This window comes from Castanea sativa, chromosome 9 (genome assembly GCF_040712315.1).
Source record: "Castanea sativa cultivar Marrone di Chiusa Pesio chromosome 9, ASM4071231v1".
In the NCBI taxonomy this organism is placed as follows: Eukaryota; Viridiplantae; Streptophyta; class Magnoliopsida; order Fagales; family Fagaceae; genus Castanea; species Castanea sativa.
Window position 1 is genome coordinate 16,576,155 of NC_134021.1, and position 20,115 is coordinate 16,596,269.

At 34.5% G+C, this 20,115-nt stretch overlaps 3 protein-coding genes across 3 annotated transcripts; all 3 read right to left on the bottom strand.

The window, feature by feature from the left end:
- Nucleotides 1-214: 214 nt before the first annotated feature.
- On the bottom strand, nucleotides 215-2,843 carry LOC142610574 (uncharacterized). Its single transcript, XM_075782416.1, has 3 exons — nucleotides 2,548-2,843; nucleotides 850-1,050; nucleotides 215-534 (listed from the first exon to the last, which is right to left on the bottom strand). Exons 1-3 carry the CDS (start codon nucleotides 2,656-2,658, stop codon nucleotides 499-501), a joined length of 348 nt encoding a protein of 115 aa, XP_075638531.1. The 5' UTR covers nucleotides 2,659-2,843; the 3' UTR covers nucleotides 215-498.
- A 2,660-nt stretch (nucleotides 2,844-5,503) lies between these two features.
- Nucleotides 5,504-6,498, bottom strand: LOC142608835 (uncharacterized). The gene is made up of 2 exons (XM_075780499.1): nucleotides 6,084-6,498; nucleotides 5,504-5,868 (listed from the first exon to the last, which is right to left on the bottom strand). The coding sequence occupies exons 1-2, from the start codon at nucleotides 6,496-6,498 to the stop codon at nucleotides 5,504-5,506; spliced, it is 780 nt and encodes a 259-aa protein (XP_075636614.1).
- An 8,831-nt stretch (nucleotides 6,499-15,329) lies between these two features.
- LOC142609056 (uncharacterized) lies at nucleotides 15,330-18,948 on the bottom strand. Its single transcript, XM_075780697.1, has 2 exons — nucleotides 18,737-18,948; nucleotides 15,330-15,748 (listed from the first exon to the last, which is right to left on the bottom strand). Exons 1-2 carry the CDS (start codon nucleotides 18,845-18,847, stop codon nucleotides 15,521-15,523), a joined length of 339 nt encoding a protein of 112 aa, XP_075636812.1. The 5' UTR covers nucleotides 18,848-18,948; the 3' UTR covers nucleotides 15,330-15,520.
- Between the last annotated feature and the right edge of the window lie 1,167 nt (nucleotides 18,949-20,115).

The following is a 20,115-nucleotide window of genomic DNA, read 5'->3' on the forward strand; positions in this document are numbered from 1 at the left end:
TGTAAGCAAAAAAAAAAAAGTCTATAAACAGTTTGAAAAATGAATTAACTCCTTTCTCTAAGGAAAAAGGGAAACAGAAACATACTATAAAAATTGTTGAGAGACACCCAAATCTCACCTAGAACGCTAGAAGTACTTCACATTTGGTGAATGCAATTCCCTTATTGAATAAGAAGCAAGCCAATTATTAATACAGAGAACAAGCCCAAACAACTGACAATCTAACGATGATATCTGGTATTTTACTTCAAACCTGGGTTGTACACCATGAGTAACATAACATCATCGGCCAATGCCAAATAAAAAGTATGCTTAAGGTAGCATATGAGAAAGACAAATGTTCCACATTTCCTAATACTAGAAACACACAAGAGGAAATGATATGTCCACAGCATTAACAAAGTACTTATGATACCAAATAACATAAGTTATCTGAAAACAAAGCATCAAGTCTATTAGGAATCAGGACACCACACCCCAGTAGAAGTACCACAGAATTTAGAAGGTAGACCCATTCCATCCAAAGTTAGAACCCTGCCAAATAAACAAAGCATCATTATCATCTAAAGTTAAAGCATACAACATAATCCAACTGTTACCATGGACTTTTTTTTGGGTGGTGGTTGGGGGGGGGGGGTATGGATTTTTTTTTTCGAAAATGCAAACAAGATCTCTGCTGATGATTTTTAACAGTAAAGATTTATTTACATGATCTAGTTCTGGTGTAAAGCATGCAAACACTGTGCATATTCTTGAGACTGATGTGCCTAAACAAAAAGGAAAAATGCAATGAGACAAAAGAAGTGCACAGATATAACCCTTCTTCATGAGAAAGTTCAGATAGTTTGCCTTAGTGTCATAGAATTTGAGGAAGAATCTGGCCTTGGGAACAGACAACTTGGTCTCAAGAATTGTGGCAATTGCAGCACTCAGCTTTTTGTTCACATCTGGGTTAAGGCCACCAATGGACACCAGCTCACCATAGGCTGCTGGCTGCTCCGTCCCACCAAATGCTATGGGTATTGATCCCTTCAATACAATCATCACATACTGCATATTAACAGATACAAAACGGTTAAGCTTTTGGAGAATAGATACCAGAACAAGATAAATACCAGGCTAACCATACAACCATTCTTCTAATTGATTACGAGAAAATGTGAGAACAAGAAGAAATAACTAAACTAAATGGTAATCAAAATTTTCAATCTAAAATAAAGCACAGGTGCAGCATAGTATGTTGAAATTCATTAAATAAATCTCTTAAATTAAACAAAAAAGATCTGACTCAGTTCATAATATTAGGTTTTCATTGTTCTGAACAAAACCATCCTAGTCCTAGATGGACCAATAAGCTTTGTCTACACTAACACAAGTGAACAAGTTAGGACATGCTTGAGATTAGTAACTGGTTGTCTACAAAATGAGTTACAGTTTACACAAGCATATCCGAATTTCCAATAATGAAAGATGTCCAGGATGGGGCATCCACTGAGTCTTTAAATTGCCGTACCAATATCAACTAACCAATTCAATGTTTAAAACATGCATAACCCAAGCAAAGTATTGATTAAAATGAATTTAACTTTATCAATGCCTAGCAAGAATCAAGCCCAATTCAGACTATAATAATAACAATTCGTTGCATCATATATCATGACTCAACAATGAGGATAGGAACATGAAGACCCCAAGACTCCTGATCTAGTCATAAACTTCATCGATGCTCCATAAAAGAGTATTCGAGAAAATGATAGACCCAACTATTAGTAATCACCAACAAGAATCCCACTCACGAGCTCACTGCTCCATCCTTCTTACCTTTCCCTATCCCTATCCTCTGTCTGGGTTCAGAGTAATGATTAAATAAATAACACAAAATGAGGTCAGCTAACAACAACAACAAAGCCTTGGCCCCAATATTTTTGGGGTCGGCTATGAATCCTCAACAAGACTTGTCATGATCGGCTACATGTATTCTTTTCCACAAAATGAAGTCAGCAAACCCAACCCCCAAAAAAAATATATTAAATTAAATTCCTAGCAACACCCATTTCAGCTACAATAAATATGATTTGCCAACTAGCAAGCCTGTCTAAAGACAAATAAGTTAGGTTGTTTTTATGCTTGAACAAATCTAGTATAATATAATATCAAAATCTTTGAAAAAAACACAAGTCATTTCCACTATTCCTTTGACTGGGTTTAGCGTTCTCTTAAAATTTAAACAATGTGTATCTCTTTGCCCAGACTATCACCTAAGCCATAAATCGATCACTGATAGACCAGAATAGCAAGTGTCACCAAACATAAGCGTTAATTTCATTCATCTAAAAGTAAATCATAAAGAAGCCCGAAAAAACAAACAAGACAAAACAAAACAAAATAGCCCCAAACGAACAACAGTAATAATGGCTTCAAGGAATAAGCATTAAAATAAGACATACTAGGAATGTTTTGTCGGAAATCTGAAAAATCAAATGAAGGAGAAAAAACAGAAAGTCGACATTAACAAAACTATAGAATATAGACAGAGAGAGAGAGTACGGCTTCGGGTTTGCCGATGAGTTTGGCGACAGTGGAGGTGGCTTCGGAGAGGATTGAGGAGGTGTCGACGCCTTCAAGGCCAACGTTGGTCGAGATGTTCAGGCAAGGCATCTTTTCTCTCTGTTTCTCTCTGTGTCTCTCACTCTGTGACTCGCTCGCTCTCTCTCTGTGCTCTCTGTCTAGTGTCTGCTGCTAACAACCGCTAATGCCTAATATCAATCACAAACCTCAATGCATAAACAATCTATCCATTTTATAGTGAAAGTGAGAACTTTGAGAGATGATATGTCCCTGTCACATTTGGGCCTGGAAAAATTTCCTTTTAACTCTATGCGGCCCACAGATTTGTTTTTTTTTCTTTTTTGAGATTTTAGGGTAAATTTTTTGGTAATCCTAATTGAGACACTGATGTAGTGTTCTATTCTCCCACATTCATAATGTATTTCACTAATAAATTTATGGTAGGTTCATGGTGAATGTGAGAAAAAAAAAGTTATAACACTGTATTTTAAGAGTACCTAATAATTACTCAAGATTGAGATATTTTAAACTTCTTAAAATAACTCTTTATCACATAAATGATGTGTCGAGATTTTTTGGATATCTTATAGGCAAAAAATAGAATAGTCTAATAAAGAACTAAGACACCACATCCTTAATGAATGAAGTGTGACTATACAGTCTATACTAGTCCTTTTTGGCATACAGGTTATATATAGTTAATTAATGTTTTTACTTGGATGGTTACATGTAAAGAGTTTGTTCCCATTTGTTGTCTTCTTTCTTGGGTTTTTTTTTTTTTTTTTTTTTTTTTTGGCAATGCAAGATAGAATTGAGGAGGACCACCCTTTTTTTCTTTTTTCTTTTTTTAATCAAAGAACTTGTTTCACTTAAATGTTCTCTTGGAATACTATTGCAATGGACCTCCAATTAATCTACTTGTATAAAAAATGGAAAAATGGACTGCAGTACTAGCCCAATATGGTTCACAATTAGAACATGAAAATTTGACCGGCCTATTTTTTGTAGGCCACACTTAGTCTAGCCTGGCCCATATCATGTAAACTCAGAGGTGCACAAATTATAGACGAAAAAGAAGGCCCAGAGCTTGGATGAAATTATTTTTGATAAATTATCGGTTGTTCAAATATAATTATATATATATATATATATATATAATGATTGATCCAAAAAAAAAAAGATCCAAAAGTTTAGCCTATTAAAATATGATGAATTTAATAATTTAGTTTCAAAAATGATAATCAGTGACAGTCATTTCAGACTCCAAACTGTGATCTTGTTATATATTAATATTGGTATTGTATAGAATTTTTTTTTTGTTTTTTGTTTTTGATAAAGAGTATTGCGTAGAATGTGAATTATATATTCAATGATGAATGGTTGATGTTGATTTTGTATAGCCTCAAATGTTGATTTTGTATAGCCTCAAACGTGTAATGTAGTGCTTATCTGAATTGATGGTTTAAATATATACAATAATTGAATAATTGCAACACTTCAATATACAATGATCTCATGATTAAAACTTAACAGGTAAAGTGATCAATCCCCTGTCTACATCAAAAATTGATTAGTGTCTTGGCTCAAACGTGTAACGTAGTGCTTATCTGAATTGACGGTTTAAATATGTACAATAATTGCAAAACTTCAATATACAATGATCTTGTGATTAAAAGTTAACTGGTAAAGTGTTCAATCCCCTGCCTACACTAAAAACTTATTAGTGTTTTGGCTCAATCATGTAACATAGTGCTTATATGAATTGATGATATAAATATATACAATAATTGCAACACTGCAATATATAATGATCTCATGATTAAAACTTAACTAGTAAAGTGTTCAATCTCCTGCCTACACCAAAAATTTATTGGTATCTTGATCTTTTTTTTTTTTTTTTAGAAACAAGATCGATCTTTTATTAAAACAAACTATGGAAAATCAGCAAAAATAAAGTAAAAAATATCTGGCGGAACATCCTCCATCCAAACTAACAAAGGGATAAATGTCCTCTAACTCTCCTGATTAAGGCATGAGCAACAAAGTTGTCATGCCTTCTAGAATGAGGGAAGGAGTGAGTTCTAAGAGAACTTGCCATAGATAAAGTGCCTTTGATAATATGATCAATATTTGACCATGGAGATGAGTCGGAAGTGAGCGCCTTGTAGACCACCTCTGAATCCTTTTCAAAAACTGAGTGATGTAAGACAAGTTCTATAACAAATTGGGCTGCCCGTTGAGCTGCTAATGCCTTTAACACAACTATTGAAGACGGTAAGGCAATTTCTCCGATGGAGCTGCTAAGACTTCGTCGCTGTCCAATCTTACGACCACCCCAATCCTTGCTTCACCTGAATCATCAAAGGTAGCCCCATCATAGTCGGTTTTGATCCCACCACAGGCTGGAGGAAGCCACTTTATCTCTTTTGACTGAGGATTTGGTATGGCAGATGCAGTGTGAGACCGGTGTTGAAACTCGAACAAATAAGTTCTTGCGTGTTCAAAAAAACCTTTCAACAAGAAAATTTCGTTCCGTCCCAACTTGTTTCTACGACACCACACTAACCAAGCCACTGTGGCAAATAAATCTAGCCTTCTAGAGTGCTGCCCCACCAGCTCCACCACATCCATGAACGAATGAACATTGGGATAATCTTTAATAACCCAACTAAAACTAGACTCCTAGACCTGCCGAAGTACTGAGCAACCCCAAATGGCATGTAACGTGGACTCCTGAAAGCTTGAACAGAAACAACAGTTCGAAACCTCCAGAAATTTCCTCTTCTTTAAATTTTGCAGCGTTGGTAGAGCATCAAAGTAGGCTTTCCAGAGAAGGATTCTAACCTTATAAGGCACTTTGAGCTTCCAAATCCAAGACCAAAAATTTCTTGTTGCTACCACATCTGAACTAGATGCTACCTCTACCCTAGCTTCTTCACACATCACTCAGTTGATACCCCGATTTGACTGAGTAATCACATCCCTTGGTACGAGACAAAGTCAGACAGTCTTCTTGCCTTGTTGCGTATAGCAGTATTTCTTTAATACGTTGTGCTTCAAAAGGGAAAAAATATTGATCAACTAGAAAATTGTTCCACCCTCCTGATGCGGAATCCATCAAGCATGCCACCATAGAGTTTTTCAATTCATCAACCCGAGGAGATAGGATCCTTGATGAGGTACCACCTGGAAGCCAGTTGTCGTCATACAGTTGAATACACTCTCCATTCCCAACCCTCCACAACATACCAGCAGCAGTCACCTTCCTAGCCTTGAGGATGCTCTGCCATGCGTAAGATTCTGCAAAAGATTTTGCATAAAAAACAGACCCAGCCGGGAAATACTTGGACTTGAACACACAAAAAACAGAGAATTGTGATCATGAAGCAACCTCCACACCTATTTGGCAAGTAAAGCTTCATTGAACTTTACCAAATCCTTAAAACCCAGTCCTCCCTCTGTTTTTGGTTTGCAAAGAGTTTTTCATTTTTTCCAATGGATTTTGCATTGTTCACCATTTTCACCCCAGAAAAATTTCCTGATCAAAGATTCAACCTCATTACATAGCTCAACTGGTAATTTAAAGCAGCTCATGGTGAAGGTTCGAATAGCTTGGACCACAGCTTTGAGTAAAATCTCTCTACCCGCTTGAAACAATAACTTTTCCTTCCATCCTTGAAGTTTGCTCCAAATTCTCTCTTTAATATAAATTAAGCTTGCTTTTTTATTTCTACCCACCACTGTTGATAAACCAAGATATTTCTCGTATTCCTTGACTTCTGGCACTCCCAAGAAACTTGTAATCTCAGATTTTGTATCCTCATTTACTGCTTTACTGAAGAATATCGTGGTCTTCTCTTTATTAAGTTGCTGCCCCGATGCCTGTTCATATAGAGCTAAAATATTCTGAATAGTAATTAGATCAAACATGTTAGCATGGCAAAACAACAAGCTATCATTAGCAAAAAAAATAAGTGTGAGACCCTCGGACTCGATTTGCAAAGAGAGAAGCCTCTTATTGAATCCTCACTTGCTGTCCTTTGCAATAATCTATTTAGCCCTTCCAAACATAGCAAAAAAAGATAAGGAGATAAAGGATCTCCATGATGAATTCCCCTTGATGGCTTGATGTCCCCCATTGGTTCTCCATTCACCAATATCGAATAAGAGACCGTGCTAATACATTCAAAAATAAGGGAAACTCACTTGTGGGGAAATTTAGACCCCGGTTGATAGAATTAACAAGTTTTAAACCAAAGTTATTGATTAGATTTATTATGAATGAACCTTGTTAAAACAAAAAAAACATCAATATCATGTCAAAATCATGCACATCGGAAAAGTAAATAAGACAAGATATGATAACCCAAGAAAACCAATGAAACAAACTAGTTTCACAGTAAAAAATCTAAGGGGAAGCCTTCCCGAAAAGCAATCCACTATAATAAAAAGAAGTTTCAGATCTAATACAAAACTTTTGTCTCTAGACTTTACGATCCTCGTAGATGAACTTACAGTAGAAACTTTCTACCGCTTTAGAACCTCTGAACTCTTCAATATATGAACGCTACCATTTTGCACGAATCACAGTACGTGACTAACCAATGATATACAGATCTCAGTACATGACTTATTTCAACAACTTGAAGAAGATGTTCTTGGCTGCAAAATTCTTCACTTCATCAACAATGAAGATCAAAAAGTACTTGGATATAAAACCCTAAGGCGCAAAAGACGCAGTAACTTTTTACAGAGAGAATAAGTCACTCAATCACTTTTTCATATGTTCTCTATGTGCATACCCAATGTGACAGCCTTTAAAATAAGTTTTATATATGTCTAGGGTTGTGAGAAAAGAAACCCTACACAAATATTTCAGCATGGGCCAAAAATCTGATCTGAAAATTCTGATTTTGTAGATCTCAACAAATTCAGCTTCTGTCGAACTTTCTTCATTAAGTCTCAATAGATATTGTTTATGTCAAACTTTAATGAACAACACTTCTTCACTTGTTTTTTGGTCAGACTTGCATGGCTTCAATACTCAACTTGAACACTTGTTTCTTGAAATACTAAACTCATCATAGATCTACCTAATTACAAGTAAATTGCATTTTGTCAAAGGATTAGCCAATTATATAAATATGTCCTAACAATCTCCTCCTTTGGCAATCCGTGACAAAACCACAACAAACAAATGAATCACAAGACAAGTCTTAAATCACTAAACTCATAATCACTTGGTGAATTACAAAATAAATATAACCATAACATAAACTCTTGAAAAACTTTGCAAGAAGAGAGTTCATGGTAGGATAAATTTTCACAACCTGTTTTTCTGAAACACTTAAACAAAACTTATCAAGGCATCATATATGAAACAGAAATAAAGATTACATACATAAAGAAACATGTGTATAAAGATAGAAAAGAAACAACACATGGAGATATACGTGAAAAACAACATGCATCATCATATATATGTGAAAAGATAAGTACAATATATGTAAAAATGATCACAAAACTGGTGTACAAGAAGGTAAAAGAAGCTCCTAAAATAACAAGGAGGTAAACACTCCCCCTAATAAGATGAAACACAACTTCCCCTTATAAAGGCATGTATTTCTCATCCTAACATGTAGAATCTTAAAAAGAAACCACGTTTTCTTCCCCTTTTTGTCATGATTGACAAATGGTACAAGAAGCTATAAAACTTCACCCGAAAAACATAAAGATGATCAAAAATGATTAAGGGAGCAAAAGGAAACCATAAAAATGCATGAATGTAATGAAATAAGATGCTATGGATGACAAGATAATAGAAAGATGCAAAACATGTGAATAATAATGCATGCAAGAGGGTCTCGACAGATCGAGAAGCTGTCAAGATGCTATCGAGAGAAAACCCAAAAATCTCGATAGATCGAGTATTTGTCGAGAATCTCTCGGGTAGACAGAGAACTCAGAACATTTTTTCGATGGATCGAGAAGCTATCAAGGATCTGTCGAGATCACAAGAAGAAGGCTCGATAGAAAGAATATCTGTCAAGGATGTGTTGAAGAGCTGTTGAGCTTGAAGAAAAGGAGTTTTTCAAGGGAGGAAAAATACATAAAGATAAATGCAACAAGCAAGCCACTCAAACAAAGATCCAAACAACATGCTAAGCTCTCAAAACATCTCTCAATATATATGCAAAGCATTCATAGATCCAAAACACATACACACACACACACTAAAAAAGTCTAACCAATTTTATATTTCAAAAACAAGTTAAGACAGTTTAGTGAGCATATATCGACACATGTATCCCTTATGATAGCCAAATCACATTGTACCTGCACATATATCAAAAGTAGCAAAGAGTATGCGTGTTGTGTGTGAAAAACATAGCAAGGGTGTATAAGTATCTCATATTATGACGATTTGAGATATGAAAAAATCAAATACACTCACACACAGTCATAATTGCTTGATGGGGACTATCACCTTCGAGGTACATCCTATAACTCTCATATCTCTTAGAAACATGCTTGCAACCATATTTAAAAGCATTTTGATTCTTTTTGCTTTTATATTTTTTGCATATTTTCTTTTTGAACATATCATGCTTGGACATATAAGAGAGAAAAGAAATACCTAATTATGTAAGTCAAAACATCACAATTTGACTATGCTGAAGCACACAGATGTTATACATGATTAGTGGGCTTTAGTGGTGAGATAGTTATTTATGTCTTTCTCTTAAGATTTTCTAGTCATTCCCGTCAAAAAGAGTGATATGAGTATTAAGTATAAAAGATTACTTAATCGTACTCATTATCAACATGAGCCATAAAACTCACTTCCTTAGTTGTGTATTGAGATGCTCATTTAAGCTACAAGAAATACAAAGTTTAGAAACTTTGTTTCAATGGTCATCCAAGGTACACAAGTACCAATATACACAAACACACTGTTTTTGTATTTTTCTGATTTTTTCCTTTTTTTTTTTTTAAAACAAAACAAAATAAAAATTAAACAACTAAACAAAACAGATAAACAACATAAAAGTATGAAAGATAGATGAAAATGCATGAAAGCATGATTCCAAAAACAGATAAGAAATCAAGTAAGAAAGTCCTACTTTAGATAGAAAGAATTAAAATAGATGACAAATAGAAAAGACAATTAAGTCTTAGGCTCCTTTCCCACCCACACAGCGCGAGTCTTTTGCCGTGAAGATAAAAAGGCACGTGTCCTAGTATGTCTACTAAAGGACATAAAAGAATTAGAACTCTCCTGAAATTGAGTTAAAAAACTCAAACCTTTTAATAACTCTCCAAACAAATGTGTAGTTTCTTAAGAGGAAACTTATGACCGTTTGGACACTTACTTTTGAGGATACAACTTAAAACAATTAGGATGAATGTGTCCAAAAACACCACAATGGTGACAAACATGAGCAGTTTTAAGACTACTAGACTTCCTAGAGTGAGGTCTAACCTTAGAGGTTGACAACTTAGGACAATTTAGCCTAATATGACCAACAATATGATAATGATGACAAGTGAGGACAAATTCAGAATTTTTATTCAACCTAGGAGGAGTTTTAGACATAGGTTTAGAAACTTCAGCGTTAACATCAAATTGTTTACCTTTGTCTATCCTAGCAATATTAGCATTCAACTCTTCATTATTCATTTTAAATGGAGGAATATAAAAATCTATTTCTTTTAAGTTAGGCTCAACAACAAGTTTGGCACTAATTAATTTTTCAACTTCGGTTTTAGATTCAACTAGTTTCTCTTCCAAACTCTTAATTTTGTCCACTTAAGATGAAATTTGATTTTTAAATTTCTCATTCAAATTATTAGCTTCATCCAATTTTGCAATCATTTCATCTTTTTCAAGTTTGACCTTTTTAAAATTAGTTTTTAATTTTGTAGAACATTCAAGAGATTTCATACAAAAATTATAAAGCTTGTAATAGGCATCTTGACTATCATCATCATCATTCAACACAAAATCATGCAAATCAAAACAATCAAGAGTTTCCATGACAACGGGGGTCAATGAATCACACAACAAAGATTAAAACCTAATCAGAGTATGCTCGCTGATACCACTTGTTGGGAAATTTATACTTCAGTTGATAGAATTAAATAGTTTTAAACCTAAGTTGTTAATTAGATTTATTATGAATAAACCTTGTTAAAACAAACAAACATCAATATCATGTACAACAGAAAAGTAAAAAATATAAGATATGATGACCCAAGAAAACCAATGAAACAAACTAGTTTCACAGTATAAAACCTAGGGGGAAGCCTTCCCGAAAAGCAACCCACTATAATAAAGAGGAGTTTTAGATCTAGTACAAAACCTTTGTCCCTAAATTTTACAATTCCCGTAGATGAACTTACAGTAGAAACCTTCTACCGCTTTAGAATCTTTGAACTCTTCAATATATGAACGCCACCCTTTTGCACAAATCTCAGTATGTGACTAACTAATGATGCACGGATCCTAGTACATGACTAACTCCAGCAACTTGAAGAATATGTTATTGGCTGCAAAGTTCTTCACTTCATCATCAACGAAGATCAAGAAGTACTTCTCTATGTGCATTCCTATTGTGACGGCCTTTAAATAAGCCTTATATATGTGAAAAGAAACCATACACAAATATTTTAGCATACGCCGAAAATCAAATCTGGAAATTCTGATTTCGTAGATCTCGACAGATTCAGCTTTCGTCAAGCTTTCTTCATTAAGTCTCGATAAATACTGTTTCTGTCGAGCTTCTGTCGAGTTTTAATGAACAGCACTTCTTCACTTGCTTCATGGTTAGACTTATATGGCTTCAATACTCAACTTGAATGCTTGTTTCTTGAAGTACTACACCCATCCTAGATCTACCCAATTACAAGTAAAGTACATTTAGTCAAAGAATTAGTCAATTACATAAATATGTCCTAACATCACTTATCACAAAAACCCATTTTTTCCATAATTTTTAATTACCAAGAACGTTCACTCCACTCTATCGTAGGCTTTACTCGTGTCTAGTTTCATGGCCATGAACCCCGCCTTCTTTGACTTTTGATGCTTCATATGATGCAAAGTCTCGAAAGCCACCAAAATATTTCTAAAATAGCTTTACTAGACTAAAACACGCTTTGGGATTCAGATATTAAATTAGGTAAAATTTTCTTAAGTCTATTTGCTAACACTTTAGAAATAAGCTTATAGAGAATATTACACAATGCAATAAGGCGGTATTTAGTGACTTTTGTAGGAATTTTAACCTTTGGAATCAATGTAATAAAGGTTCGATTTAAGGATGAAGAAATAGGACCTGAGTTGAGACATTCCACGATAGCATCAAAGACTTCCTCACCAATGGAAGGCCAAAATTGTTAGTAAAATAAAGGAGGCATGCCATTTGGTCCTGGGGCTTTTAAAGGCTCCATTTGCTTCAAAGCAATATCAACTTCTGACCTTAAGAAGGTGACTGTCAATGTTGCATTCATCTCATCAGTAACCAAACCTAGTGTGGCTTCCAAAGCTTCTTCAACAAAATTTGGGTTTGATGATTCAAATAATTTCTGGTAGAAATCAACTAGAATGTTTGCTATCTCCTTCTCATCAGTACTTATCTCCCCCACTTCATTTTCTAAGCTGTCAATTTTATTTCTTTAAAATCTATGTGTGGTTCTTCTATGAAAATACTGAGTGTTGCTATCACCCTCATGAAGCCATAGAGCATGCGACTGTTGCTTAAACATTTTTTCCTCCTTTCTTAGTAACCTATTTATTTCCTTTTTTAATGCAAAAATTCAGACCACACTGCTGCCTTTAACAGCTGCATCTTTAGCTGTCCGAAGTTGCTTTTTTTTTTCTTCAACGGCCGGGTATTTCCAATTGCCATCGAGCTCCACCACCTCAATTTTGTTTGGCAGCACTGAATTTTTTGCTCAACCTGATTCATAGGCTGACCTGAGAAATCTTGGCTCCACACATCCTCAACTATGACCCTACAACCTTCCTCCTCTAGCCACATTTGCTCAAATCTCCAAGGTTTACGTCTATTTCTAGGAAAACCATTGAGATAGATAGCAACAAGTTTGTGATTAGAAGAACCACATTCCATGTTAACGGCTTTTGTTGCTGGAAAAAAAGCTAATCAGTCCATTATTGCCATAGCTCTATCCAACCTTTCCCACACCGAAAAGCCATCTCCCTACCCATTCCACCAAGTGAACCTTCCACCTTCAAACCCGAGATCCTGAAAGCCACATTCATCCAAAGCATCTCTAAGATCTTGCATTTGTCTTACTGGCTGCAACCTACCACCAAACTTCTCATGGCTTCTAACAATCTCATTGTTTGTATCTGACTCACCATAAAATCCCATAAAGTGCCATTCATTTTCCTTCCCCTTGTTAATAATCCCATCTATATGATCAGGAGAAAAAGTGTCCAAATAGTAGTCATAATCCTTCTTCTAGAAAACTGCAATTCTCCCTCCCCACCCTTCTCTAGATACTTTAATCATACCACCGAACTTAAACCATATCCGAATATCTTCTAGCCTAGCTTTGTCCAACCATGTTTCGGCTAAGAACAAGATCGAGGGATCTTGTGCTCGGATCATATCTCCAAATCTTTGTTCTATCTGGAGTTTCCTAAGCCCCTGACAATTGCAACATAAGAGATTCATTGCTCTTGGCAGTGCTGAGAAACAGTAGCCGCCAATATATCATTATTTTTCCTAGTGTGAGAAACCACCCTTTTTTGTGAGTGGTAATTCACCCAAGTCCAGTTCATTTGAAGAGCGTTTTAGAGGAGAAGAAACACTGACTGATGGACTCCCAATTGCGTCTGACTTGGCAATTCTCTTCCAAGAAGCTAGTTTCTGAACTGGTTTTGAATCTCCCTCTTTGCTACCAAACATGTTATCAGATGATGGTAAAGGAGTTTTGTGATAAGTCATAGCATACCCTCCATCACGTGCCTCAATAACAAACTCCTTGGTTAAGTCAACCACATTCTCATTATTCAAAGGAGGATTAATATTACCTCCCTTATTTAGGATATTATTCTCCTCGTAACTTCTGTTTCCCAAATTATCAAACATCCATAACTCCCTATCAATTTCCAAAATCTGATTATTAAATGCCTCTCCTTTTAACAAATGAGAAGTAGAAGCAGGGATGGACCCAGGTGGGGGTCTAAGGCCCCCCCCCCCCCCCGGGCCAAAAAAAATTAGTAGGTAAAATTTTCAAAAAAGAAAAGGAAAAAAAAGGCTTGGGCCCTCCTTAGTTTTTAGCTTTGGCCCCCCTCCCAAAAATCTGAATCCCAAGCCCAGCTGGCCAGCCCAGGAGGCAAGAGCCCATGACCCATGTACATCTTAAAAAAAAATTTTAAAAAAAAAAAGGGAAAAGAAAAATCAACTCTCAGTAGTCCAAAACCAAATGTAGAAGGCGAAAAACAAAGGAAATAAACAAAAGAAAAAAAAAAGAAAGGAAAGTGAGAGGCGAGACAGAGAGATAGAGAGGCGAGACAGAGAAATAGAGAGTACTCAAAGAGACCCACGTCGTGACGCCGCCGCCCGCCCACGCCCACACTGTAATGCTTGCGAGACCCATCTTGATCTTGCTACAATACCAACACTGCTACGCCATCACACAAGAGTCTCCCTATCAGCTATTGCTGCCTCCCACGTGAGACCCACTTGTCGCCGCCACCGGTTGCTTGATTTGCCCAGCCCAGCTTCGTTGCTCTAGCCTTCACAGTACATAGGTATTTACTCTATCTTTTCCTTCAAAACCTAATAAAATGTTTTTGATCTGAGATTCACAGAAACTGTGCTTGTGCCTTGTGGACTTGTGGTGTTTCATGTTTGTGTTTTTACTGATGAGTGATGAACTGAATTGATGTTGGTGATTGTGCTGCTTATGGTGTTTTTCTTCTTCTTCTTCTTTTTTTGACTTTTGGGCTTTGTAACTCTCCGTCATTCTGTGTTTGTGACTCTCTTTCTTGTATTATATAGATAAGAGAGAGAGAGAGAGAGAGAGAGAGAGTAGAGTTTGTAGAGATTAGTTTTTTCTTTGTTGCCTGGTAGTTGGGCATAATAGGGACAACGAAGTGATAGAAAAAAAAAGAAGTAAAATTAAGAAAAGTTTTTGTTAGTAGTGCAGAAAGCGGAATAAATTTATAGTGTCGATAGTGGGATTCATTGGGTTAGTGGGTTAGTGTCAAAAAGATGGAGACAACACAAAGACATAAATAAAGAAAATTGTCACACAAACTTAAGAAAATAACAGTGATTCTTATATGATTCTTGGGATCATGAAAAAATCAACTACAATACTTGATTTTTCAAAAGAAAATGTTCAAATTCTACTGAAGTCAACATGGGATTGCCAACAACTAATGTTGCTATTCCAGTTCTAGAAAATATTCATTCCCCAATTCCGGAACATGTCGATGTTCCAATCTCAAGAAATATTCATTCTCCAATCCCAGAAAATGTCAATATCCCAATTCCGGAAAATAATCATATCTCTCAAACACAATTTCAAAAAGTTGATTTTGATTCTTTGGATTATATGGATGCGTATTTGAAATTTTTTTTTTTCACTTATCTCCGCCCCCAACTTGAAATCCTGGATCTAAAAAAACATTAATAATAAGCTCATGATCAACATTCTTTTAATCTGAAATTTTTTGATTTTTTACTCCCCCCCCCCCCCTATTTAACAGAGACATTTCATCATTTTAGCTTATTTAATAATATTATTGTAAAACAAATACATTAACATGGAGCCCAGCCATCATACAAGCAAGCCTGACTTATCATAGGAGTACTGTCTATCTATCGAAAAATAATCATAACAAGTCACATAAAGTGACAAAATTCATAAACGGGTTGTGATTATAATGTCATTTTATATCATCACAAATTTGTCATAACTTGGAATAATTACGCCCAGCAGTTGTATCATAGACTTTGAGGAAAAATCGAGTCCTGGGAACAGACAGCTTGGACTGCAAAATTGTGCCAATGGTAGCAATTAGCTTCTTCTTCACGTCTGAATTAATGCCTCCCATTGATACTATCTCAGCATACGCAGCTGGTGTTTTGTTGCTTTCAAACGATATGGCCACCGATCCTTTTAGTATTACCATCACATACTGCCAAAAAGGAATAAAAGAATCTTAGTTTTCTGGCGGTAACAAAATGCATTACTTATTCGACAAAAATAATTAGGATGGTAAATGAACCAAACTATTCATAAACAACTCAAGTTCGGTTCTAAAAAAGACTTATTTTATGTTTGTTTGATTATCTAACATACCAAACTCAAATTCAAGATTAAACTTCTGATGGTTGTATAAGAAATCTGGAGTTCAATCCCTGCCAACACCAAAAACTTATTGGTGTCTTGGTCTGATGATAAAGAGCTATCATCAAGAGCGGATGCCATAGGTTTGAAACTCTCTTTCAAAAAAAAAAAAAAATTCAAGTTTAGACTTGCCTATTAAACGAGCCAAATTTAAATATAATAATGTATTGTGAACAAACTCATAAACACGAGACACAATTTAACTGTTTATAATTTATTGATAATATAATCAATTCATTCATAGTAAAAAAATCATCTGTTTGTGAAGAGGTAAAAAATATTTAGTCACAGTTTTACCATATACAAAAAAATAATAAATTAATCAAGTAGCTCGTGAATTCAAATTTGTTCAACAAAAAAATGAATCAAGCTCACATATGTAATTTTGTTATTTGGTGACGAGCTCAAGCTCAACTTGGGCCCAAAATAAAATTAATTGAAAACAAGCCAGAACTGTTAACACTTAGCTTGTTTATAACTATATGACTTCTCAAGATCGGCCACATGTGTCTTTTTATGCTATTCTCTTCTTTCCGAAGTTTTACTCTTCACTTTCTTAATTGGTATAATATTTTTTTACTATTTCTATTCATTTTAATTTTCTTATCATTCTCAATCTATTTTTCCCCCTTAACTTTTAACTAAAAAAAATCATCAACTTTTCTTCCTTGTGCATTATATTTTAGCTAGAGAAAAAGAAGAAGTAAAAATAGACAATACAATATAGTTTTCCTATCATGACTTTTAAGTGAAGTTGTGGTATGTCTTTATTTTAGAACCCTATTTTCTTTTCCTTTGTGTGTGTTTGTTTCTTAAAAAAAAAAAAAAAAAATTAGCTTTCTTATTTGAGAGTGACTCCGATTGCATGGTATATTATAAGACAAATTTTGCCCTATCTTGCAGCACTATTGACATTTAAATTTAAAGGTACACCTGCAAATTTTTCAATGTAAACGTGCAGTTCTCATTTGTTGACAAAGGAGAGGATATTTGTAGTTATCCAATTGCCCTTTTTTAAAAGAGATTTAAAGTGGCCCTGCACTTCTGCCGTATGCATAGCCTATCTTTTCATTTAAAACTTATAGAGTCGTTGTAGTAGTTGTACACATATCATTTTCTTTGTTCAACTAAATTTAGGGGCCGCCTAGTGGTTGCTCACTCGGTCTCAAAGTGACTGTCTTGAGTTTAACTAGGAACTCCCTAGTTCAACTCTAGGCACCAACACTTTGAAAAAACTCTCTGGGCCAACGATTTACCCCGCTATGGGCCCACTCATTGCAAACAGTGATTAGTCTCTGGTTGAAAGTTTTGAGGAAACACTGTGGGAAAAAAAAAACTAAATTTGGGGAGGGGGGGGAGGGGGGCGCAACTTACGTTCAGTGCACTGGACGCGTTGCAATTGTGACACATGTCCAAAAATGGACATGTCACAATTAGTGCAGCTCCAAGGCACTGGAGCACTAGACATAAGTCGCACCCTTTGGGGGGGGGTTAAGTGCCAAAAGAGTAAAGATAAGACCCAATCTAATTTTACTATTAAACCCTAATAAGAATGAATCTCCATGGTGTATTGTATACAACAATCTCACTTGGCAATGATAAGTTACAACTTACAAAGATTGTCAAGGATGTTTTTGACGCTATGTTTGTTTTGACATTACCATTTTTTTTAGAAAATGAATCATTTTTTGAAAAAGTATTTTGTATAAAACTATATTATTTTCCTATATTTGATAGTAATCTTAAAATGAATTGAAAAATTATCTCTTTGCATTTTTTTAAAATTTAATTTTGTGTGAAATAAAGTTGTTTTCCTTATTTAGTTTTGTGTGAAATAGAGTTGTTTTCCTTATTTAGTTTTGTGTCAAAATAGGGTTGTTTTCCTTATTTAGTTTTGTAGAAAAGTTAAGAAATAATTTTCCTTTAACCAATTTTGTTTGAAACTAACAAATACAACAAACAAAAAAAATGCAAAAAATTATCTTCACATCAAAATTTTCATTGAAAATGAGGAAAACTACTTGACACAGGTATTTTGTAACTTACCCTTTACCTTCACAGCTTAACTCTTTGTGGTTTAGACTTTAGGGTATGTATTTCCACTTTAATACGTATTGGCCCATTTTCATGGATTACCTTGAGTATCCATTATAGTAATCAAAAAGCAAATTGTCCAAGTTGCGCGCATGACAGTGATATATTCAATCACATGTAAATATTCAGTAAAAAACAATATTCAGTCACATGTAAATCTGTAGACTACAGATTTACCCTAATAATTTTAATTCTTCCAAGGAATTAAGAGACAAGGAAACATAAAGATATGTATGCAGTCACTTCACCCATATCATAACAACTAATAATAATAATAAATAAATAAATAAATTACAATGATGATAACAACTAATAAATAAATAAAAAAAAGCTTAAAAAGAAAACAACTACAACCACACAACAGAGAACATATTAGAGATGCCCAGATGGTAAAATGTTTTTGGGGCACAAGTAGAAGATTGAAAAAGAAAAAAAGATGAACAAGGAGGAGAAAGAAAAGCAAAAGATCATTTCTGCCATAGCAAGCACTCCTTGATATTCTATTTGCCTTTTTTTTTCCCCCTAAACCAAGTTTTTGTTTGTTATGCATGAATGAATTAAGGATTATCTTAGCAAAAATATAAGAAAACGAAGAATGAAATTGAGGAGTACTTCTTAAAGTGAATATTAGATTAAAAACTTGAAGAAACTTGAATTACAGAGAGAAAGAGAGAGAGCATACATTTTCTGGTTTTCCGATGATTGTAGAGACAGCCTTGGTGAGTTCAGAAAAGATGGGATCTGTGTCAACTCCATCTAGGCTAACGTTGGTAGAAATGTAAAGACAAGGCATCTTCCCCTTTATCTTTTGTATCAACAAGTGTGTGAAATGTTCAAAATGACCGGAGGGGCTTTCAGATTGTTAATTAGATTCTTGCTTCTTAAAATGCTCCACTCAGTCTGCCTTTTTATATACTGCAATGTCTTCGAGTCCATAAACTTATTATCATACTCCTTCATCTTGTCACTTTCTTATTGGACACGTTTTTAAATGACACGGTCGTACTCCTGCCATTTTTCTTTTCTTATATGCAAGAATAAATATTAATAATAATAAGCTCCAATCATAGAGAGAGAGAACCATGGAGTATTAGCAAAATAAAAAAATTTATTAAAAAAAAAAAAAAGAGTGAGAGAGAGAGAGAGAGAAAGGAGTCAATATCTCGTGAGCTCACTTTACAATTAATATCTTGATTCTATGGATTGGACTGCTTAGGAATTGTGGATCCCACAAATATGTAGGGCTATAGTTGTAGGTGGCCCACTCCCTAAATACATAGGGATAATGAATAGAGAGGGATGAAGAGGAACCGTTGAGGTTGTGGCTTAGTTGTAAGTCTAAGAATGGTAGATTCTAGTAGTTACATGCTACATTATTGCTTCGGTGGCCCATGCTCAAGTGGGTTCTCTTATCTCGATTAACAAAAAAGAGAGAAATGTTTGGTTGTCAACTTAAAATAAATTAATTGTTACGTGCATACGAAAATGGACAAATATGTTTGGTTCTAAAATTAGAATAAACTATTTGCTAACTCGTGTTTTGTACAAGAATTTATCTATTTGTGAGGTAAATTAAAATAATTTTATAAAATTTTTAATTGATTAAGAAACTACACTATTGCATGATTTGCTCTTGTATAATTTCAATTTGTGTTACAAATTGATGAAGAAGTCATTGCTTGAATGTGCAATGACTTACAAAAAATTTGTCAGACAATTTCAAATACTACAAAAAAATAACTCAAAAATTCAAATATTAAAACTTCTGAAAAACCAAAAATATTAAAGAGTTTGAGTTTAAGTTTGACTTATTAGAGAGATAGAATTTCACTCCTTATTAAGTTTGGATTAAACAAAAATAATTTTGTTTAAAAAATTGATGAGTTTGAGTTTAAGTTGGACTTGTCAGAAAGATAGATTTTTACTCTTTGTTAAGTTTGGACTAAACAAAAAAAAAATTGTTTAAAAAAATTATGAGTTTGAGTTTAAGTTGGACTTGTCAATGAGATAGAGTTTTACTCCTTGTTAAATTTGAACTAAACAAAAATAACTTTGTTTTAA

Excerpts from the sequence above, each read along its gene's own strand:
- LOC142610574 (XM_075782416.1), bottom strand. The coding sequence starts at position 2,658 with ATGCCTTGCCTGAACATCTCGACCAACGTTGGCCTTGAAGGCGTCGAC. Across the intron at positions 1,051-2,547 it reads TCATCGGCAAACCCGAAGCC|TATGTGATGATTGTATTGAA; the intron begins GTACTCTCTCTC and ends GTTAATATGCAG. Across the intron at positions 535-849 it reads TCAAATTCTATGACACTAAG|GGTTCTAACTTTGGATGGAA; the intron begins GCAAACTATCTG and ends TTTATTTGGCAG.
- LOC142608835 (XM_075780499.1), bottom strand. The coding sequence starts at position 6,498 with ATGTTTGATCTAATTACTATTCAGAATATTTTAGCTCTATATGAACAG. Across the intron at positions 5,869-6,083 it reads ATTTTTCTGGGGTGAAAATG|AATCTTACGCATGGCAGAGC; the intron begins GTGAACAATGCA and ends AATCTTTTGCAG.
- LOC142609056 (XM_075780697.1), bottom strand. The coding sequence starts at position 18,847 with ATGCCTTGTCTTTACATTTCTACCAACGTTAGCCTAGATGGAGTTGAC. Across the intron at positions 15,749-18,736 it reads TCATCGGAAAACCAGAAAAT|TATGTGATGGTAATACTAAA; the intron begins GTATGCTCTCTC and ends CCTTTTTGGCAG.